Source organism: Rhinolophus sinicus, chromosome 17 (assembly GCF_057876585.1).
Source record: "Rhinolophus sinicus isolate RSI-liver-muscle chromosome 17, RSI-T2T, whole genome shotgun sequence".
Taxonomy (NCBI): Eukaryota; Metazoa; Chordata; class Mammalia; order Chiroptera; family Rhinolophidae; genus Rhinolophus; species Rhinolophus sinicus.
Genome location: NC_142517.1, coordinates 186,795,540 through 186,820,083, shown reverse-complemented (window position 1 = coordinate 186,820,083; position 24,544 = coordinate 186,795,540). Strand labels below are relative to the sequence as shown.

General features: G+C 36.3%; 1 protein-coding gene across 3 annotated transcripts in view; it reads right to left on the bottom strand.

Annotated features, from left to right (window-relative positions):
* The window catches only part of PARD3B (par-3 family cell polarity regulator beta), a 950,721-nt gene that overhangs the window by 308,298 nt on the left and 617,879 nt on the right, over positions 1 to 24,544 (bottom strand). For 2 of the 3 annotated variants that reach the window (XM_019726886.3, XM_074340795.2), the window contains one exon: positions 22,265 to 22,309. The exons of the other annotated variant lie outside the window; for it this stretch is intronic. In XM_019726886.3, coding sequence (XP_019582445.3) covers positions 22,265 to 22,309 — 45 coding nt within the window. The remainder of the gene's footprint in view (positions 1 to 22,264; positions 22,310 to 24,544) is intronic. 3 annotated transcript variants of the gene reach the window in all.

Here is a 24,544-nt window from a genome sequence, read left to right as displayed (position 1 = left end):
AGCACAAGGTTCTTTCCACTTCATTTCAAATCAAATGTTTCTATGTACTTGAAACTCAATTTTCTTCTTGTTCTCCTAGTGGATTTTTAACACCCAGAGAAGTACCGCATCTTAAGAGTGCTGACCAGTGATTTGAATCAATACTAGCTTCTGCCACGATCTTTTACCACAAACCTCTCACAATTCTTTTTTTTCCAGTGTTATAACAGAGTCAATTTGATTTGCAAGTCGATGCTCATTTTTCTCCTAATATATTGGAATATAGTGTTTTCAAGAACCAATTATATAAACAGAACTTAATCGGTCTGTCTTCATGCTTATTTACTCTTACTAATGCGTGTTTGTCACAAGACATGGTGATGCACAACCTCTAATTTACTTTGTGATCAAATCCCTCATGATCAGCAGTTCCTACTTGGGCACAGTATTAATGAGTTCTTGCAGTTGACTCTAAAACATTTCCTTGTCAGCATTCTTTCTCACTGGAGAAGGCAAGGAGTTGAATAATGGTTATGTTCACTAGGGCTCACTGGCTAAAGGCCCTGGGATGAGAGCAAGTTTGCAGTTTAGCCTTAAAGGAGTGTGATTAATAACCCACAGATTTGATGCCACATAAAATATGGCGGCAGCCTCTTTTACTACAGTATTAAGAAAAACAACCTTCCTCTACTTTAGAGATTAGATTAGTTATCTTGAATGTTTGAGTTCCTTTATGATGCCCTAAGAATTCTGTCTTCTTAAAACCAAGCCCCAAAGAACATACTTAGTATAGCATGAAATCTATAGCCTTTTCATAGTTCTATTTACTATTATTATTTGTTAAATGTGTTTATTCAGTATTCACTCTTCAATCTTCCTTCTCTCTAAATGAAGACAGTTACTAAACTAGAAACTTTTGCTGCTGATACAGATTACAATGAGATCAACGTCACCTCATAGGAGTGTAGAATCATTAAAATTAGGGCATACTATGACATTTGCATGACATTTCTGCTTCCCAGCTTGCTTTTGCTCTCCCTGCTGCCTGGAATGCCTTCCCTTCGCTTCCATAGTGATGCAAATCCAACCAATCCTTCAGAGCTCAGGCCAAATCCTTTCTTGATGAATACAGCCCAGGCTGATCTTGCCCATCGCTAAGCCCCCGCTGTCCTATTGTCTTTGTCACACAATCTGGCAATTTCTATTTCAGAGTTCAGTATTTATAAATCACGTCCTTAATTGTTTCATATGTGTAAGTTTTACTTTCTCTGAAAACTTATTTCCTCCCCATGCCTTTTACTTTTCTGAGATCCTCATGGAATCTTATGTGACATCAGGACACAGCAAGAAATCAAGAATTACTACCTGGTGTCCTAATTTGCATGGGTGTATAAATGTTAAAGGAGGTCTGTTATCAGTGTTGATTGAAATGGAGAAATATTATTGGAACTATGAAAGAAAAATAAGAAAAAGGAGAACTTAGAATAAGTGATCACCTATGAAAATCCAAGGTATGCATTAGTAAAATGTCAAAATGAGTTCAATTACCTTAGCTTTTAGTAAAACAAAACAAAACACAACACGAAACAAAAAAAACTTTGGAAAAATAACTGCAGATACTCAATCTTGTGGGAGAAATGCCGTTTTTCTCTTCTTCGCGGGTGTCATTAAGATTGAAGATGGGATTCTTTTTGTTGAAAATGCTTTTAATAGTCCTGACTGTAAGGTCAACTCAAACACAAGCCTGAAAATGGCATGCCTCATTGAAAATCACTTACATTCCTTCACCCGGACTGTAAGAACCACATGTGCAAGGTAAGTCTGCACGGAGACCCCCGCCATTGCCCGTTTCCTCTGTCTTCAGTGATAACAACCCAGGGCAAGGTACTGAAAATAATCCTTTTATTGCCAGAAGAACAGAAGCAGGAGTTCAAAATCTAGGTGAGCCAAAACTATGCTTCTTGAAATTAGTCAGAGGGAGAAAAGTGAACAGCGACACAGAATGGGATAGAAAATAGTAACAAAAACTACAATAATCGCTAACTGTTTTGTAGGTGCTATGCTACGTACTTCCCATGTATTAACTCAGGGCTGGATGTTAGCAAATGTGCCTGCAGGGAAATTACTAAGCAACCAGTTGCTCGTGATGCCAAGAAAGACTCCAATAATTATGTTTTTGATCTACAATGTTACATGGAGCTATAAACTACAAAACTAAATTCATTTTCATTTATTTATTATATTGGGTTACCATCTCATTATTATCCCTCTTTAACATATGACTGCATCCTGAAGGAGACAAAATCGCATTCACTTCACTTGATCTAAATTCTGTGAATTTTCTGTGTCCAGTTACACAGTTGCCAAATTCCATTTCAGCTGCCAAAATTTGTTCTAGAGGTAACTGCATTTTAGCCTTAGATAAACTCTATTTGGTAGGCCTGGGAGACAGTAAATCAATAGGCATTTAATCAAAAATTACTTTTGCTTCCTTGAAATGGAAGTCTAAAAGGCAAAGCATATTCAGATAAGAAGCTGTGCATTTTCAAGGATAGAGTGGTATAGTCTTAGTATAAGAGGCATTTTAATTTTTTAGTATGATGTTCCTAATGAGTCTTCTGATTGATATCTTACAGGATGTGCAAAAAAAATCAAAAGCCCTTCTCTCCAGATTTATGCTTTATATCACCGGCAAAGTCCCCAGATGATAAAATCTATATGAACAGAGGATTTCTAAGCTCTAGCTGATAGTCTATTTAATTTAATAAGCACGCATCTGATAAAATTCACTTCTGGAAAAATCCAAAGATTTGAACATCTCTTAATTTTCTATACTAGCATGTGACTTGTAACTAATGTAATGAGTAAGTATCAAGTGTTAAAAAAGAGGACTGAATATTAGTTTTAAAAATAAAAATATCTCCCTTGTTACCAGTGTTTTCCTAGAAGAGACTTTTTCCCTCCTTTTTGAGAATTAAACAATGAAAAGTGACATTTACATAACTACATTGCATTGAATCTCTTCAGTGAAGTCTCAATATGTCAGTAGCAATATCGAAAGTGGCGTATTAAAAAGATTTCACCCTAATCCACGCATATCAGAAATTGTCTCATTTGTAGGTAGATAAACAATGTCATAATTACATCAGCATGTCCAAACTCAATGAAGAAAAAGAAGCTGCAGAACCCTTTACGTTAATTTCAAAAGTAAATATTCCAGATTGTTACTAACATTTAGAGATAGATAATCAGATATTCACTCTAGAAAGTGCATCTATACTGTATACCACCCCAATCTTCCCCAAAGGCCATGCATAAATAGGCTTTTTTTTTTTTTTTTTTTTTGCTTACTCTTGGAAGTTTCTCTTTCTCTAAGCCTAAAAAATGAAATAGGAATTTATCTTGGAGTACACATTGGTACTACCTCCATCCAGTTGCAATGTTGATGCGTTTTTCCTGATTGTCCCCAGGACAGCAAAGCTTAGAACAATTTTTGTTAGAAGTTCAGCATTGATACCAGCAAACACAGACTAAAGAATATGAATACTAAAATATGAGTTTATATGTGTGCAATATAAATTACCAATTTACAATAGATATAAAGAAGTCCCTTTTTGCAAGCCTATACCTTTTGTGTGTAAAAAAGTTATTTTCAAATAATAATAAATTTTTTCTATTAATATTTGAAGATGAAAACTGGAAAGAAAGCAGTATATTTATATTACTAACTATGTTAGGAAGAACCTATCATCATTTAAGCACATTTGTTCTTACTAAGTGGAAATACGTGTATAAGCTGACTTTTGTCAGTTGATCAAAAGAGACAACTAATACAATAAACAAGCATACAATTGCATCTTAAAAGAAAACATATAATGATATTTGCAAAATGAGTGCCAATTTCACTACATAATGACTTCCATACATTTCTATCCCACTAATATTTAAAAACTTGAACAAAGATCTCATTTGTGTGTTTAAGATACCTTAACGATACAAAGATGTAAATTGGTTTAACTTGGTATCAAATTTGTAACTGCTGGAAATTTTGCATTTCTATACAGCTGCTAATTTTCAGAGAAAAATCCTAGTCATTTCAAGCCATTGAACATGATAATAGCGAAAATGAGATTGATCATTAACTCCAGTAACTGCCTTTGCCTTCATCTTAGGCTTCTAGTTAACAGAATGAATTAATGGCTGCTAACTCTTTTAAAGCATTATTATTTAATTTAATCTGTTCAGTCTTGTGGACAAATCCAAGATTCAACTATCAGCTCTATGCAGATGACTTCTAAATCAATATTGCTAACCTTGACTTGTCTCTTGAGTTCCAGACTCATTTTCAAATGCTTCTTCCTCATAACATGGCTTTTCTTCATGATTCCTTTTTTTTTTTTTTTTCCTGTTAAAGGCACCATCTTTTTGCTGATCTTCCAGCCTAGAAGACTCAGGTCAGCTTTGGGTCCGCCATCTCTTGTCCCCATATATAAGAAATTGTCAAGTCCTATACACCCTATCTCTGAAATACATTCTACAGCAGTTCTATCACATTCTAACAATCTTCTTCAACCTCTCATTACTGCTTATTCTAAAATAGTAGTCTTAGCTGGTCCCTTGGTTGTCCTTAACCACTGGTGTTCCCTGAGGTTCAGAAATTGCATATATTCTGCGTACAGATCCTTTTCTGGGTATATGGTTTTTAAACATTTTCCCAGTGTGGCTTGCATTTTTATTTATCAACAGTATCTTTTGAAGAGAAAGCATTTCTCATTTTGATAAAGTCTATCTAATTTATTGATTTTTTTTAATACTTGTTGGCTTCTGTGTCCTAAAAATTTGTTCTGCTTAGTCCACTATCCCTAAAATTTCTTCTATTTTTTAAAAAAATAGATTTTATAGCTTTAGCTCTTACATTTAGGTCTGTGAACCATTCTGAATTAATTTCTCATGTGGAGGTTCTTTTTTGTTTTTGCATGTGGTTATCAACTAGTTCTACACTGAAGTCTTCAAAGAAGGGAAATGACATGGTGTGATTTTCATTTTAAGATGGTCACTGTTTAAGATTGGTCTGCCATTTCAAGGATAAAGTGAGATTCGTTAGCAAGGGAAACAAAGCTTCTAGGACATAGTCTTTATCTGCTCTTACTACTATCCAGAGCTTTTGTCTACATCTCCCTTCCTTCTATTACTCCCTGCATCCATACATTCCCACTGTGTCCACCTCACCATTTCTTTTTCATCTTGAATATTCTTCCTTGGATTAAAGGAGGGAGCCAACGATGAGGAAGAACATGAAGATGGAAGAGAAAGAGCTATTGATTGATTGAAGAAGGCCCTGTGAGCAATAGCTGAGAATGGATTCAGAATACAAGTGATAGATTAGTTTAGGTAAGGAATGATACACCTTCTTCTCTAATATGCATCTCATTGCCTTCATCTGTTCTTTCTCTTGATATTCCTCCATGTCTATAAAGCACTATGCTTTCAGCAGCTAGACCATAACCTTGGGCATCAGCCTACTCATATGTTGCCCTTCGGTAAAATCCATACCTAGTTTCCAGAATCTTACATTTTACAAGTTTAAGAGAAGCTCTAACGGCTGATATTCTCTAAAGTGAATTAATTACTCCAATAAGTATTAGCATATGAAATTAAAAATTTTAAGGGAAATGATATGCCCACACTTGAGAAATCAATACAATGGAAAGCAATTTGACTGCTTCAAATTGTCCCTCCTTACGGGTGCTGTGGTGGTCATTTCAAATGACATGGGAGTTCCTTAACAACAGAGGTCAGGGGTTTTCATGTTGTACATTTCTGTTGTGTAGCACTTTGTATAGCTTCCATGACCACAACACACTGAATGCATTTTTACTTACCGAAGACGATTCGCAAGAAAACAGTTTCACCCATACTCTTTTAACACTCAAGTAACAGCTTCACGACCAGATGAAAAGGAGTTTCCTCTCTCTTACACTTTAAAAACATTGTAGAGACAATTTCTAATCTGCCCCCTCTGCCACAGCCATATGCTCTGAAATGGAAGCTCGAGGGGCAGATGTATAATCTGGGAAATGATCCAAATCTATGACTTTTTTGCAGCTAAGTGTATTGTGTGTGCAATGCCAGCCCTGGATGCCTGACCCAGAAATTCTAATTCATAGAAACAAAGGATAAAAAGGGACAGAGAAGGAAGAAAAATAAAAGCTTACCAATTTCTTCAGACACAATAGGCAGCTAGCACATCATCTGTAAAATTTTCATCCCAGAGAACTAATGGGGTTTCCTTCACTCTTGTACACTCCAATAGCAAAGGTGTCTCTTCAGTAAAGTGACTATAAGCTGAAACTTCATCCAAATTCTCATGCCATTCCCTTGGACAATCTCATCACCTACTCTATGGTAACATGAGTCTTATGTAACTTATCAGTTACATAAAAATTCTGTAAACTATCAGAAAGATGAAAAACCAGAGTATTTGGTGCAAAAAGGAGAACATATGGAAGACCGGCTTTTGATGGCATGAACAGGACTGGTTTTGATTTGTTTTAGTACCTACAGGATCTATCAAACAGCCTTCTCATGCACTATTCTTTGGGTGTGGTCATGACTAGGAATTCAGTCTGAAGGGCATTCTAGAGGTTCAGAAAGAATTCTCATTAGGATCTGATCCAAGGCCCACACAGGCAGTGACAACAAATAGCCAGACGAGCCTCTTCTTTCCCACTTTATGACAGGGCACATTATAATCTGATAAAAGCTCCTTTGTGAACCCTATTTTATTTCTTCCTATAACAATGAATCATTATAAGGATCTCTAGACAGAGTAATAAACCATAGCTTGTAACTACAAATATAACCAGAATTTTTTATTATGTGGCTTCTTATTAAAGGGAATTTTCCATTTCAAACTTTCTCAGCATATTATGGATATCACCCCCCACTTTGTTCCTATGTCATGTGGCTTTCCATATATTTCTAAGGAATAGTTTAAATTGGTTTGTCTTGTCAAAAGTAATCCAGACCCCAGGAGATAAAATGTGGCTTAATATCTGCTCTAATCTTTATTGGGCCTAATGGCTTATGTAAATGTAGCCATTTATGTAAATCCAGCCAATGGTTTATGTAAATTTACAAAGAATAACCATTCATTCGTTCATTCATTCATTCACTCATTCATTCATTTAGCAAACAATTACTGGACTCCAGACTTCTGCTTCTAGTAACGTATCAATTTTCAAAATCCTGATGATAAAAAAACAAATAGATCTTGGATAAATTAAAACAAATACACATTTAAACACATTGCTTAGCGCATAGAAAATTAAGGATAATCCTTAAACAAAGCCCTTTGATAAACAAAAAATAAACAAATAAAAAACCAAGAGTGAATGATGCTAAATAACCAAACTTGCAGGCTGAGTTTGCTCTTTGGATAAGTGCTGATGTTAAGAATCTGGAACTTGAGGAGGGGGTGTGATGGTGGCATCGTGGAGGATCTGGGCGACAAACTCGAAAGTAGAAGAGTTTAAACAGTCACCCTCAAAAGGACCTGCACACTTGGTAGAAAAGTAGGCTCAAAACCCTCATCCCCTGAATATATTTTCGTCAGCAAAGGGAGTCCAAGAAAATCTGTCTTTACTCTGGTTCTAGATAGGGAAAACAACAATAATAATTTTTGAAAAATCACCGTTACCTTTTAAGAATTTTCAACCACAGGACTGTCCTTCTAGAGGTAATTAAATTGAATTTATTTTCTCCCAATTAAATAAGCTGTTAGCTAAGAAATTATATAAAAGTGCTCAGCTAGTACCCTAAAAGATGCAAAGCTAAACCTTCTTGGGAGGAAAGCGTATGCAAATCAGGCTCTCCAAGATCCTCACACATTCAATCCAACCAAATAGGTCATCTCAAATATAAATGACCGAATTCATAAAAATGTCACCATGAGTAAGAGTCAGCAGAGACATGAAAGAAATTTAGACACCAAATTGGAATTAGAAGATAGGTCTAAAGAAATTAGTCAGGATGGAACACGGAATCAAGGAGATAGAAAAATATGAAAAAGTGTTTAAAAGACATGGCTGAAGAATTAGATCTAACATACATCTAGTAAGAGTTCCACAAAGAGAAGATAGAATGGGGAAGCGGCACATTTACATATATAATTTCTCAGGAATGAGGGAAAACATTACTATCAAGATATAGGAGACATATAATATACCAAAAATACTAATATAAAGAAATCTACCCCAAGATCTAGATTCTAGTGAAAGTGAACATCAAAGACAAAGAGATTTTAAAAGTATCCAGAAAGAAAAGCCTGATCACCAGGTAAAGAGAAGCCTGTTAGACCAATGGCTGACTTTTCACTCGAAACCAGAAGATAGTAAGACAACATCTTTAGTGTGCTGCCAGCCTAATACTGTATACTCAACAAAACTAGTTGTGAAGAACAAGACATTTCTGATAAACAACACAAATATAATCAGTAGACTATAATTAAAGGAATGTCTGAAAGGCATACTTCAGAAAGAAAGAAAAAAGACCTCAGAAGGAAAGTCTGAGACATAAAGAAGAATGGTAAGAAAATAAATTGGTAAATACATAGGTAAGTTTAAACAAATATTAAATGCATAAAACATTAAAATTAGTGGGATCAAAACGTAAGGAATAAAAGGAAAATAGTACAGAAATTGGGAGAGGGTAAGGAGAGCTAAAGTGTTCTAAGTTCCTTGTATTGTTGGGGAAAAGATTAAACATGGACTAATTTTAGATTATGTTAAGTACGCATGATAACAATGGAGTATATAATTTTAGAATCAATATAAGAAAAAAGTGGGATTAAACACAAAAATAAAACAAAACAGGAATTCATCCTAGGAGGACAAGAAAGAAGAAAAAGACATTAAGAAGTGGCTCAAATATACAATAAGATAATAAACATAAATCTAAATATGCCAGTAATCGCAATCAATGTAAGTGTGTTAAACTTCCAGTTACAATTCAAATTGTTAGACTGAACATAGAAACAAAAAATGAAATGTTAGGATAAGATATATACATGAAGCATGAATACATGGAAAGTTCTACAGTAAAAATATGCAAAAAGAAAGACTTAAGAAACACTGAACAAAAGACGCCTGCTCTGTGCCAACCATGGCTCTTGAACTGGGGTGTGAAGTCTCTGCCCTGTGGAGCCCACCTTCTGTATGAGGAGGAAACAGTAGGTTAGACCCACACATGCACTACAGACTGTGATAAGTGCTATCAGGATATAAACAGTGTAAGCAATAGAAACTGACCTATTTTGTCTATTTTAGATGGAGTGGTCAGGGAAAGTATCTTTGAAGAAAGAATATTTGACCAGAGAACTGAATCAGAAGGAATCAAGCACGTGAAGTGGAGGAGATCTGTCTGAGCAGAGGGGAAGCACGTGCATAGGGCCTGAAGAGAGAACAAGTTGGCCTGTTCAAGAAGAAGCATGCAGGCAACATGGGCCAAGTGTCCTAACGGAGGAGGAAGCAGTGGGGATGAGGTCGGCGAGGTAGGCAAGGCAGATGAAGCTGGGCCTTGGGGCTCACGGTACGAAGTGTGGATTATTTTCTATGAAGGATAAAAAGCCATTGGAGGAGATTGAGCATTTAAGGGACTTGATTCGATTCGTGTTTCCCAAACATCTGTTAGGCTCCTGGGAGGAGAATGGAACTGTAGAGCGTGTAGAAGAGGATGGGTCAGTTAGGAGGCTACAGAAGGCATGAGGGGGGAGACTTGGGCGAAGGTGGGAAGTAATGCTTTGGAATGTGCTCCTATGGGACCAAACTGATTTCCTGCTAGACTAACGTGATAGGTAAAGGAAAGTGAAAAGTCAAGGCTGATTCTGCCTTTGGTAAGACTTTTCAGGCTTATGTGGAAGGGCACCATTGTATCTGCTATGTTTCCTTCTCAGGTGAAGATGGCCTGTTGGAGGAATGTATTTGAAAACATAACTCAAGCTAAACGTGCTTGAGAGAAGTTCATAGTGAGAAATAGTTGACGATTAGGACATTTCTTTTGCTGAAAAAGCCAGTGTTCCACCACAATTGAAGGCATTTGCCCAGAGACAGGAAATGGGACCGAGTGTGAGTATTACATAGCCCAAAGGGCTCAGAATGGAGACCCTTTTCTCAAACTAAGATTCTCTGAGCTTTGCAAAAAAGCCTGATGATGGAAACTATCGAAATATGATGGAAACTTATAAAATTCAGTGTTTCCCAAACTTTAGCAATCTGTGTTACAACTTCATAAAATTGTCATGTTCACATATCATTTTTTTCACATCATTTTATGCTGTTATTTCCTTACCAATATTCTTCAAATCTCAGTTTAACATAAAATTTTAATAAAAATCATGTAGCACTACTATAAATTGAAAACCAGTATTTTTACTAGTACACATTAATATAGATAATTTTTAAAAATGAAAAGTGTTTGTTTATATACACTTAAAATAGTTCATGCACCACCAGATCTCTAACCTAAGCAACAGGAGAATTTTCTCTGAGGTCTGTCAGTATAGCATGCAAAAAGTCTCCATCACCAGTTTGACACCATTGTTTCTAAATATCTCTAACAACTCATGGATGGCATATCATGATATTTTACAAAACTATCTGCTTTTGCCCCCCACTCTGTTTTTGCAGTTGTAGTTTGCCTGGTTTATAAAGGCATGCATTTTTCTTTTTTTTTTTTACTGATTGGTAAATAAAAGGTTTTTGTTCAAAAGCTAACTTTGAACAGCTTTGTTTTATTTTGAAGGGGTAGAATTCATAAGTTGTTTTGTGTGGTGTGTGGTTTCTAATTATCAATAGAGTGGGAATGAATTTGCATTTTTAGTAAGGAGAAGTAATCTAGGTTGCTTTAAGCTTTCTCTTTAATTTTTACATATTCATCATTAGTCCTATTATAAATCTGCTTTTATGGGACACAGTTGGGCATCATGAACATCTAAAAAAGAACCTTTTTATACATAGCATGATATGGGTGCCTTACTGAATAAATCACAAAGACTAAGTTTCTGAGTCTAGGATACCAAAAATTGACAGGGGGTTTTAAAATTCCCTAAATACATTTTTCATTGGCACTTCTTTCTAGCAATCCTTAAATGAAGTTTCTCATGGTTAATCCCCTTTCCATTTCCTCCTTCCAGAAATACTTTTGGGCCCCAAATAGGTTCATAGTATAACTCAGGGATTCAGCAGCTCATCTTCTTTCCAGAAACTGTATCTTTCCCTGTGGTTCTTCTGTACATACTCTGTGCTGGTCCCTGTGCTAAATCCTCCTACTTGTACACCATTTCTATTAGTAGATTCTGCATGTGAAGTTTTACAATGTTTAAAAATGCTTTCATCTATAAAAATCCATACATTTTTCATTACCCAGCAGGTACATAAATACAGTCTCACTGTAAAATTCAAATATGATAGAAAAAGCAAAAGTCCCCCTGGACCTTTGACCTTGGCCTTCTTCTTTCTGTAAAGGTAACCACTGTTCCTTTTTCCACGTATCTGCATCTGTCTATAATCACGTGGTGTTTTCACAGTGTGTATTACTATTGCTGCTACACCTGTGAGCATCTCAGGGGCAGAATCTGTACCCTGGAACAGTGTCTGGCACATGGTAGGTGTTCAATAAATATGGGTTTAACAAAATAGTTATCATTGGTTCCTCCCCTTTTATGCAGGAGATAACAGAGTTCTGCTGGTTTGAGGAAAAGGTGGACCTTGGGGTTATTAAGGTGTTAGGGAGCCTGACTACAGATCAAAGGAGATTGGAAAACAGCCTAAGGGGAATTTGGGGGTATGACTGGCTCTGAAACAGAGGTGGGAGCTTGGGCAAGAAAAGGTGAGATAAGTTAAAAAGTAGACAAAATGGAGCCTACCACCTGAAACTAATAAAAAACAAAACAAAACACAAATAAGTGGAAGGACAAACAAATAAACAAACAAAAAGCAAACAAAAAACCAGAGCCTAGAGATACCTGAAGTTAAACAAAGCTGGATACCAGAAGAGATCCTTGCCTAAGGGAGCTGGGGAAGTTTTCTCAGGGAGGTAGGAATTCAAAGAAGAGTTGAGCTGGGACTCTGAGCTTGAAAGAGCAAGATACAGTGAGACAGCAAGGGGCAAATAGCTCTGAGATGGGAAACATGTGGCAGGAGGGTGATGGGGTAGGGTGGAGGGTGATGGTGGCAACAGACAAAGCTGGAAGGGCAGGTCATGACAAGGTGATGGAGGGCATGGTCTGACTTGTTAAAGATATTGAAATTTATCCTTGTGGATGGAGCCTAAATACAGGAATAAATGAGTTTTTTTTAAGTAGGCAACACCTTTCTTGAAATACACATGTCTTTTAGTGCTTTCCTTCTCCTGCATTCCCCCCCCCCCAAACAGTATTCATTTATGAAACACACACATATACATAACATCTAACAAAGTAATACTGAAATTATCAAAGCAAATATATTCTAAAATATTTCTCACCATTAATTGGCAATAATATACCCTTATCAGATACTAAAAACATTTAGGCTTCGACATATTTTATAACATAAATGGGGTATCTATTATGTAAGAGCTCATCTTCAGATTTCCCAGGTTGGATTTTAAACTTGTTCCAATATTCTGTGTTGGCTAATTTTTAGCTGAGAAAACTTTATAACGAAAACCCCTGCTGGAACGGGTAAATAGTCATTCAGTTAACACTGGCAACTAGATTTTCCACAGAAGTTTGAAATAAAAGGTCTTGTAAGCAGATAGCTTATAGTATCTCTGGGTCATTGGAATCAAGTGTCTCCATTTTTTTTTTCTCCACAATAAATTTACACACAAGATACCTTTCCTAGAAGAGTGATTTTAAATTCTAGGTCTGAATGTAAACCTTTCTAAAATAATTAGGAACTAAAAAGCTTTCTAGCTCTTCCCAAGTTCTTACTCTTGATAAGCGCTGCAATTATTTAAAGCTAGTAGGTTAGAGTCTAGTGATTTCGTTGAAATAGTCTCATTGCAAAAAGTTTATTGAAGACATTCTGAAGCTAAATATAAAGAGGACAGAAATGATGCTTGTAGTGGAGGTTAATATTTACAGTTACTATGCTTTCAGGATCGTGATTTGTTTTGACCCATGAAACATTCAAATTCATACAATAATATTCTGACTGATGATGGCATTTTAGGTCAGTTTTAAGTCACTTGCTGTTTTCTGTGGCTCCTATTCTTTCTCTTCAGCTGCAGGGTGAATTCCAAGTTGGGTGCAGATAACTCAGCTTACAGAAAAGTTTTGATGTCAAATATTCACTTTCTATCATCAACCATCATGTAATCATTTAATAACATTTTTCATTGCAGATGTTCACTCTGGCATTGAGAAACACTAGTAGAATTGTCCATTCCAAACCACTGTTTTCCAAAAGTGCAAGACACATATTTCCCATGGCTGGCAAAGTTTGAGGGTCAGCCACCTTTGAAGAATTTGACATATACAGAAATGTGCTCTTCTCTTTATAAAATTATTTTTCACTTGTTCAAACAATTCAAAAAATGTTAGAAACTATGAATTTTCTAAATCAATGCGTACTTAAGCCTACTAAATTTTATTTCCGAAGAAAAATGGTCAAATTCTAAATAATGACAGAGGGAATAATGCAGAATTTTGATATTGAGAGTTTTGCAACATCAATATCAATATGGAAGGGTATAAGGAAAAAAATATGTACCAAAATATACCACATCAACAGATGTCCACTGAAGCTCAGAATGAAATAATTTGCCCTGTGCATTTATGTTTAGGGAAAATAGAAATAGAACACCGTAATAGAAGTAAAAAGTATCATTAATAGCAACTATAAATAAATAAATAAATACAGAGTATGTTAGAAAGTCTGTAGTATAAACTTCAAACAAAATGTGGACTTTTGGCCTCTAGGAAGGGTATTCAATTCTGGAGGGTTTTAATGGGAAAAGCATAAAGAAAAAATGACTAGGGCTGTGTCAAATTACTCTATCATTTTAATAGCCATGCTACTTTGGGAGAAAGTTTGAAGTTTTAATGATAGTTTAGGCTATCAAATCAGGCAAAACTGGTATCAATGATGTTTGAGTTCCGAAAGCAAGAGGTTGTTGAGATAGACGTCAACAGATCTGAGCCTCAGTTCTGTCACTGACGAGCTGAGCCTTTGGTTGGGGGTGACTTCCTCTCTAGACCTCCATCTACTCTTTAAAATAAGTTGGTTGTACTAGAGATCTATAACACTCCATTTAGTCCTAACATTCTATAATTCCACCATAAATAAAGAATTGAAAATATAACTGCAAGAGATTAAAAAAAAATTAGTTCAGGAAAAAACTCTAGCTCCTCTGGAACCCGATGCTTGAATGTAGTGTTTATGTGTGCATGTAGGTGTAAATGTATATTTTTATAGTTTTCCATCCAATTTTGCTTTGATTTAAATATAACCCAACCTATTATCTATAGTGTTTCTTCTTTTTCTTTGCCAACCCTGTAATTCCATTATGTACAGACTTCAACATCATCAAGAAAACAGAGACCATTAACGTCTTTAATATTCCACCCCCTCTACCTACAAATTTATCTATACCACATGCATCCCGCCACTTTCCCTACAATCTTGGCCCATCCTCTTCAAGGCCAACTACTACAAAACTATGTACTCTTAATCCTATCCCTCTAACAATGTCCTCTTTCTTATTTCTTCCTTCTCTCCCAAATGTCTCTTTCCTCTCAGTCTATAAACATGGTTCAGTGTTTCTCACAAATAACAAACTAGAAAAATAAAAACAATTTCTCATCTCTAGATACATCTTTCTTCTTTCTCTTAAAATTAAGCTTCTGGAAAGATCTACACTTGTTTTCACCTCCGATTCCTCCTCAAGCCACTTCATTTTGCTTCTGTTCTCCTGTCAACTGAAATTCACTCCAGGTGAAGTGATTACTAATGGACAGCTTTCAATTTCCAAACCTAATGAGAATTAGGTATCTTTTCAAATCTTCTGTAACCCTGGGATCATTTCCTCCTGAAACTCTTCATCTCCTCATTCTTCAGAAACAGGAGCCCTTTACAAGAAGTAATCCATCCGGATCACATTGAGTCTACACCAGCCCAAGCCTTTTCTCCATTCACGGAAGAGGGAGGGTGAATTTTCTTGGCAACTGCAGAGCAATCTGAACAAACTAAGCCCATCACTCCTGACATCCTCAGTAGTTCCCAAGATGTGAGACCCCTGGTCATCCATTCTTTCCTGTGCTGTCCACCTTACCCGACTCTGTCCATCTTCCTGTGTGACTCACTGCTTCACTTTCCCTCCATCCCAGACCCTTCCACCTTGCCTTCTCGAGTTCCCACTATCCTTCCATGGTTGATTAAATGCTATTTACTTTCAACCTCTTCTCTAAAAATCATCCTTCCTTTTAGCTTTAACTGAAATCCAGCTCTCCACTAAGACTTCTGCTTCTCCTGCAGCCCTCTCCTTTGAAGCTGTTCCTTCTCACACGTCAGCGTTGGGAGGGGGCTCAACCTTCTCCCTTATTTTCCTCCCCACTTTCAAGTACACCACTCCTCTACCCTCATAAAAAATCCCCACTCCTTCACAGCTCATGCCATCCTGCCACACTCCCCTCTACTACCTGTGTCTTCATGTCACTTAATAGATGAAGGCTCTGGCATGTAGTTTATGCATTTCCTCTCTACCTACCCCATTTCCATCTTATCATCCTCATTATTAAAAGTACGTGCCTCAGGGAACCATTGGTCCAAGGAAGATAAGAGACACACGCTGAAAACCTGGACCTAAAGTACAGGTTGGAGCTAATCTCAAACAAACACTTCTGAGATCAGCAAATCCCAGCTTTACTGAAGATACATGATCAAGAAATAAATCTTCACGGTTAGTTTTATTATACAGCATAGTTGTAACAATAGTTAACTGATAACACGGAGAATCAAATTGGATCTTCTTCCTTAGTCACCCACTAAGTTTAATTTAAAAAACAAAAGTCAAGGCTTTATTTCCTAAATATTTTTTATTTTTCTTTCCATTTCCATTGCTAATCCATTAAATTTATGCCTACATAATCTCTTATCTGGACCACTGATATGGTCTTTTAACTATTTTCCTTGCTTTTTTGGTTTGTTTTTTGGTCCCTTCAAGTCCCTACAACCACCAGAGTGATATTTATTAGACTATAAAACTGACCACTCCCCTTCTTTACTCTGTTTAGATTTTTTGAGCCTGTAGGATAAAATTCACATTCTTTCATTCGGTAAGTTCCCCATAATCTAATCGCTGCCTACTTGCTCAATAGGGTATCTTATCACTCTCCCCTTTCCTTTTCCTGACACAATGAATTGCATATAGTTCCTTGAACATACCAAGGTAAGATGTTTCATGTTTTCATAGCTTTCCACCGGCCTGAAATGTGTTAGCTCATTGACCTTTTCTATTTCTCAAACTTTTATTCATCTTTCAGACCTTGCTATGGAACTACTTCCTTTCTGACACATGATAGACAATCCCCAAACAGAATCAAGCAATATTTCTTCTGTAAGATTTCTGCACTGTACTCTTTAACATGAAGGTACCAAATGTTTAACTAGGCATGTATATATCGTTCTCCTCTACCACTTTATAAACATTTTTTTCTAAAGCAGAGGCCATGTCTTATGTCAATTTGTATCTCCAGCACTTAATATGGTACCTGTCACAGAGTGGAAATTTAATAAATATGTGTGGAATTGAAATAATTAATTTTGAATTTAATTTGTAAAAAAATGTAGTCTCTGTTTACTCTGAAATTCAGAGATGCACATATTTAAGTAGTGAAGAACTTTATCTCACTTCTAAAAAGACTAACACATTTTTTCTAATTCAATTTGATTTATTGTATTTTAGAGACCAGAGTATTCAGTATACCTTTTGCAACATAGGAAATACCAGAGTTGTGTCATAATCAAGTTTATACAGGAAGAATCCTAGACATATTACTTTTTTTTTATAACTCCCTAAATCCTATGGAAATGTAAACAAAAGCTGGAACGTATGTGAAATGTATATATTTTTTCTGTCTAAACCTATATTTATCCAACATAACAGACAACAAAAACTTTCACAGTACCCAATAAAGATGTTTGTCCAAATAGATAACTGTGCAGTATTACCTTTACCAACTGATGAGGAAAGAAACAGAGTTCAAGTCCACTGACTTGAACTAACTCCACTAATGACAAGGTTTTACTTCCTCTCAACAACAACAATAAAAATATCATGAAAACAGCAATCCAATTAGAAGACTCAAATATGAAAAATGACCATGGTTGATAGTTCAAAATTTAAATGCATATTTAATTTAGATATTCTATGAACATATGGAATACTAAGACTCAACAAAATTTACGAAATGTCATTTGTTAAAGCATTGCTCATGCATTAAAGTGACTATACAATCACCGTATGCTTTCAAGAGCTCTACTCTTTTGCAATGACCCAGAGATTCTTCTGCCACATTTTAAACATTCTAGATTTGAAGTGTACATACAGTGCACTTAGAACAGAATGTAAGGTCTGCCAAGTTAGCAACTTGCATATTACACTCCTTGTGTTGCCATAAGGAAACACATCACATGCATATTTGTTATAATTTATACATAATACACACATATCACATGCATATTTTCTTTCTCCTATATCTCTTAAGTTGGTCCACACATTCATGTATACACACACACACATACACACATGCAGGAAAACAAAGGCAAGAATGACCAAATGTCCCTCTCCTGCTCACTGAATTACAGTAGTTTCCTAGAGAAATTATACTTCTCGTGTCCCTGGTTTGGTTGGCTGAGGTTACAAAAGGTAAATGATTTCTGAAATATCTTCATGTGTGTATCGTATCTTCCAACTAGGACTCCTATGTTCTTCTCAATTCCTGTGACTGTGAGGTGTTAGGCGCATGCTGGTGAAAAAGAAAATGTCCAAAGCATGGGCTCTACCATATAGTATCTGGGTTCATATCTTAACCCAACAGTTACCAGCTGAGAGAGCGAGTCCTTAAATGTCCCGAACTTGAGCTTCTTCATCAGTAAAATATTTAAAAATATCAACATACTTAGTGTCTCCAAGGTACCTTTATATAGAGATATCCCCCTGGGTTGTTAATGGGAACTTGCTCATTAATTGATAAACTTGTCTCAGAAAAGGTCTGGACTTCCTGCCAACCATTACTTCTACAGACTTGCCTGTTTTACAGCTCTATAGACAGGTGTTTGAGAATATAAGAAATTAAAGTAGAAATAGGAAAGCCTTTTAGTCCATTTTGCTAATTAATATGTCAGAGCTCATAAAGAAGAACTCATCGGCTTTCTTCAGTACTGCATCATCTTAAAGAGCTGGGTCAGCAAAGATCTCTGCAGACAGTCAGTACATATTAAAACAGCTCCAAGCAGTAAATCAAAACAACAAAAAAAATGAAGATACAGTAAAAAAAAAAAAAAGTAAAATTTATAACTACTTTCTGTCTGAATGCTGAGGAGCATGACACTTTTGGTTTAGGTGTCAATTCAGTATGTGGGAAGGAAGGAAGGAAAGAAGGAAGGAAGGAAGGAAGGAAGGAGGGAGGGAGGGAAGGAAGGAAGGAAGGAAGGAAGGAGGGAGAGGGAAGGACAGAAAGAAGAAAGAACAGAGGGAGGCGAGGGAGGAACAGAAGGAAGGAGCAGAGAAGGGAGGAGAGAGGGAGGGAAGGAAAGAAAGAAGGCAGGGAGAAAGGAAGAAAGGTGGGAGGCAGGGAGAAAGGGTTTCTTTTCAGACAGTTTCTGAGTCTGTACAGCCCAAATTAAAGCATTTTCTTTTAAAAGCTATGTCACATTTTCTGTCATGTTCTCAGGATTCTAAAGCTCCCTTAGAATATTAATATAAATCTGTATTTATTGGTTTTATTGTTTAAAATACATATTTTCCTAAAGTATTTCCCCCCTGCATTGCTAAATTTTGAATTTTGTAAGAATTCAATTAATGTGACAGCTAGGAATAGAGGTGAAAGACATCTTACTCTTTTTTCAAGGCTCTCTGAAACTTATGATTTTTCTTAAAGGAACCACATGAAAGACAACATTTTGCTCTGAATTTCTATTGTTAGGTCTCACCATTCCACAGACATTAATATCTCTTATACATGGAGGAGGACCCTACATAACTATGAACAGGAAAATCATCCTGCCATCTTCCTTGCCAAGGTATGAGATGCAATGCACTGCCAGGGGAAGTCTCTGAGGCAGGTTGTTAGAGGAATCTCAAGAATACTGGATTGATTTCAGAAGGGGTGTGGGAACACTACATTTTGGGCCAAAAATGTTAGAAAGATGATCTTACCTGAGACTTTGATTTGATCTGAGCTCGGAGAAATAAACCATTTAAAGATTAAGCCAAGGAAAAGGTGCCAAAAATATTGTCACAAAGTTGGGAGGTACCCAAGCCAGACCAACAGATGGAACTTGGCACAAAGTGGCTCTCTACACACTAGCTGACTCAGAAGAAATTTTAACTTAGAGGAACTTATGAAAATGTTGAATATCATCCTGAATTAGAGGATGGATGATAGATTTAGGTCAGCATGTAGAATTAAATTTATCTTCCTAATGGTCTTGGATAGTATGAAAACTGTCCATATTTCTATAATTAAAAATAGACAGAAGGAGATACTCTTTTTTCTTAGTAAAAGATATATCTTTATTTTTCTTTTTTACCTACATATTCTGGAAAAAGGAATTGGGGAAGGGAAAAGTGAAACAAAAAGAAGTTGAATGATTCCTTTTGACATTAGAGACAAGTAGGGTCATGGAACATTATAGATTGCAACTCAGACACAGACTATAGCAGATTGAGACTATAGTTATATATTAGATGCCTTCTAAAAAGGATTTTGTAACTCAAAGGGTTTGCTAGAATTAAATGGACTCTTAATCCTCTTTCACCACCACCACCAAAGCTGAACGAGAAACTGCTCTACAAAAATGCAGAACGAACAGGCGGTTGCCTTTTATGTGAAGGATGAGTTCTTAAATATCATTATAATTTAGGATTAATTTTCCAAAAGAAATAAATATAAAACATGGGAGAGGGTATATTCTTGAATATATACATTTATAACCTTAGTAGCATATTTTTCTTGAAGGCTGCTTTGTATTTTTTCAGAACTATCTTTACTATTTTACAGAGTGCTCTTAATTTAACTCTAGAGTGCATTATTTCAGGTGATTGCTTAACCCTCTTCACTGTGTTTTATTGTGTGCCACTTTTGCTTCTAAATTAACAAGTTTCAGCTTGTTTTTCAGCATTTGCACTGGTTCCACAGACTGCCAATGAAAAACTCAACGATGTTGTGATAGGATATGAAAGTACTTAAAAATATAAGGATAGAGAGTATTTTAACGATAGTTGATTATAACCAAAAATCTTCTTTAAAACACATGATGTAATAAAACAGTATGGTGCATGTGATATAAAGACTGTTGGTACTATTTCTAGCAACAAGTTGAAATAAAGCCGCCATGTGGAACTTACAATTAACCCACCTGACAGCTTTAAAGTTATGTCATTTTTGATACATTTTTTTTTAAATTTGGAAGACATACTTTGTTTTGTACCTAGAGGAATTCTTTATTAATATTTTTAATATCACACTATATAAAACACGCTATTCAAATTTACTTAAAATATTACAGCAATATACTAAGGTAACAATGTTCTCATTTAAAAAGAGTGACAATAACTTTTAGTTATTGGCTAAGAGCAATTTGTTTGGAAATTAAGTAAGATTAGAATAAAATTTGATTTCTTGGAAAAAGCCAGAAAGTTTATCACTGGCTCCTTTTCAAAAACCAAATTGATAAACGTTCTTAAAAAACTGCTTCCACTTTTTACCTTGAAACCTCTCCCAGTACCTAAAAAGGCTCACATGTTCAAGGATTTGATGGGTAAGAGAACTAGCACAAGCAGTACCACGCATTTAAGACTATCCGTGGAGTTCCTTGGTCATGAGAACTTCCTTCTCAGACTCCTAAAAAATGTTTCCAGTAGTAGAGAATTTAATGGATGCGCACGATGGGGACGAGCAGCATGTGGCAATTTATCACTCTCACAGGAATCTTTTCTTTTACAGGGATCTAACCTCTGAGACTCTTTCTTAGAGGAGCAAAAAAGAAGGAAAAAAAATATCTAAGAGTTGTGAACCAGCCCTTCCCTGCTGTTATCACTAGAGTAGCTGGAGAAAGAAGGAAAAAAAATCGTGATTTTGCCCTGGAACATGATGGAAGTAATGAGGCATCACGGCCACTTACTGCTGAAAACATAATTGGCATATACACACAGGAGACCTCGCTTGGTGATGGGAAAGACTTCTTTGCTTCCGAAACAGAGGGATGTCAACAAATTATAATCCTTCTGCTGTTTGGAGTGGGATTGCTAAGAGCAAAAATGGATATTTTCCCCTAAAATAATGCACCCCTAGAGGAAAGGGATTACTGCAGTGTTTACTAGCCTAGTAGCTCTAAGTGTTTCCAGCTAATGTGAATAAATGATGAAGAAAGGGCAGATGATGAAGGAAGGACAAAGGAATAGCAAGCAGGCCACTTGACAATGAAGGAGAGCTTGGATTTTAGATCTGAAGGTATCTCACACATGATAAAGACCCAGGAGACACTCAGAGATCCTGTGAACTTCTAGAGAACCTCTGAGGAGCTCATTCATGAGTCTAAAGAAAGAAAATACAGTCATGTTGGGTACAATGTCTTTGATGACAGACAAAAAGACTATTCTTTTTCAAGGAGAAAGAAATGACCTTTTATTTATTTATTTTTTTAAATTTTGGAACTTTTTGTCCAACCATTTTAATGTGGAAGTCATTATGGAAAAGAATTTTAAACTTCCTTAGGTTTTTTAAATAATTTTTTTGTTGTCCTAAGGGTTCAGCTGGCATACAGGTTTGTGATTTTTGGTTCATAATTATTTTGGGGGAAACCTTTATTCTTTCCTCTCAAACATTTTGAGTCAGCATATATTATGCCACTATACACACAGCCAAGCAATAATTCATCTTTGTGGGAGTCAGAGACATCTCATGTATTAATTAGCAAGCCTTTCAGTGCTAGTGGATGGAAATAGGTTCCAACTGCTATTCAAATACAGCCAATGATTTCCAGGAAGAAGATAAAGTCGGTTTCAAGGAATTTCTTACCCGATTTGTGTCCAGTCAATGAATGGACTTTGCTTTCATCTGGCACTGAGAAGAAATAAAAGAGACAAGGATCAGCTTCCCTGTAAATCAGCCATTTTTGAACAATAAATTAATATAGATTCATAATAAATTAAATCCTTTACCGGCAAAGATTTGAGAAAACATTTCCCCCACAGCCTACCTGGGGCACTCATTTCTATTGGTAAATATTTTAAAGATTGCTATGAAGAAATATATATTTATTAGATTTCTTTAAATATAATTTCATGTTCTTTCAATTTTCAAAACTTTCAATTGGGTTATTATTTCTACATCTGCAAAAGGAAAAACCAAACTCATGGGCCTAAAGATGTGTAATATATAATAAAACTCTTAGAGCATAATAGCAATATATACATTCAGTATTCAAGGACTGAGCTTCTGTGTCTAGGAAGCATGTAGTAAAACGGAACAGATTTATAATCCCCCTGAAAAAAATTTAAGAGACAAAATAGAAAACAATGGCATTCAAGAGATTAAACATTAGGCAAGAGAGGCGAGTGACTCCTGAGAGATGGAAAACAAGCGAGATGAATCCGACAATTGCTCCAGCTCACTGTCTGGAGAGTTCCAGGCTGTGGTACAGGGACAGGAACATAGACAGAGCCCAGGGATATCCCAGCTTGAAGACATGCAGCTGACGTCCAGGGAAGCCAAGGCGGAAGGCGTTTGCGGGGCAGAGAATCAGGGGGAGAGCTAGACAGAATTCTTTCTGAGATCTGCAGACCCCCTTGTGTATTTGGTTGAATACTGATGATCACGTGGTATGTGAGGAGACTCCCAAGGCCTGACAAAGTACCGCTCCAAAGTGGAAAGGAAATAGCATCCAAAGTTCATAGAGGGCTGGGAACGGTCACTATTCCCAAAAGCCAGAGTGAAAAGCTTCAAAATTCAGGGGCATCGGTTAAAATACAAAGAAGAACTTTGCTTTAGAAGTGGGGAAGAAAAAAACAACTCTAGCTTAACCCTGATTAAGCTCTGATGAAATGGATAAATTTTTTTTATTTTTTTATTAAATTTATTGGGGTGACAATTGTTAGTAAAATTACATAGATTTCAGGTGTACAATTCGGTATTACATCATCTATAAATCCCATTGTGTGTTCATCACCCAGAGTCAGTTCTCCTTCCATCACCATATATTTGATCCCCCTTACCCTCATCTCCCACCCCCCACCCCCGGCCCCCCTTACCCTCTGGCAACCACTAAACTATTGTCTGTGTCTATGAGTTTCTGTTTCTCATTTGTTTGTTTGTTCTTTTGTTGTTTTTGGTTTATATACTACATATCAGTGAAATCACATGGTTCTCTGCTTTTTCTGTCTGACTTGTTTCGCTCAGCATTACTCTCTCAAGATCCATCCATGTTGTCACAAATGTTCCTATATCATCTTTTCTTACTGCCGAATAGTATTCCATTGTGTATATATACCACATCTTCTTTATCCATTCATCTATCGAAGGACATTTTGGTTGTTTCCATGTCTTGGCCACCGTAAACAAAGCTGCAATGAACATTGGAGCACACGTGTCTTTATCTCTAAATGTTTTCAGATTTTTTGGGTAGATACCCAGGAGAGGGATTGCTGGGTCATATGGCAATTCTATTCGTAATTCTTTGAGGAACCTCCACACTGCCTTCCATAACGGCTGCACCAGTCTGCATTCCCACCAACAGTGTATGAGGGTTCCTGTTTCTCCACAGCCTCTCCAACATTTGTTACTATTTGTCTTGTTGATGATAGCCATTCTGACTGGGGTGAGGTGATATCTCATTGTGGTTTTGATTTGCATTTCTCTGATGATTAGTGATGTTGAGCATTTTTTCATATGTCTATTTGCCATTTGTATGTCCTCTTTGGAGAAATGTCTCTTCAAGTCCTCTGCCCATTTTTCAATTGGGTTGTTCGTTTTTTTGTTGTTGAGTTGCATGAGTTCCTTGTATATTCTGGATACTAGCCCCTTATCGGAGGCACTGTTTGCAAAAATCTTCTCCCATTCAGCTGGTGGCCTCTTTATTTTGTCAATGGTTTCTTTTGCTGTGCAGAAGCTTTTAAGTTTCATATAGTCCCATTCGTTTATTATAGCTTTTACTTCCATTGCCTTTGGAGTCAAGTTCATAAAATGCTCTTTGAACCCAAGGTCCATAAGTTTAGTACCTATGTTTTCTTCTATGCAGTTTATTGTGTCAGGTCTTATGCTTAAGTCTTTGATCCATTTTGAATTAACTTTGGTACATGG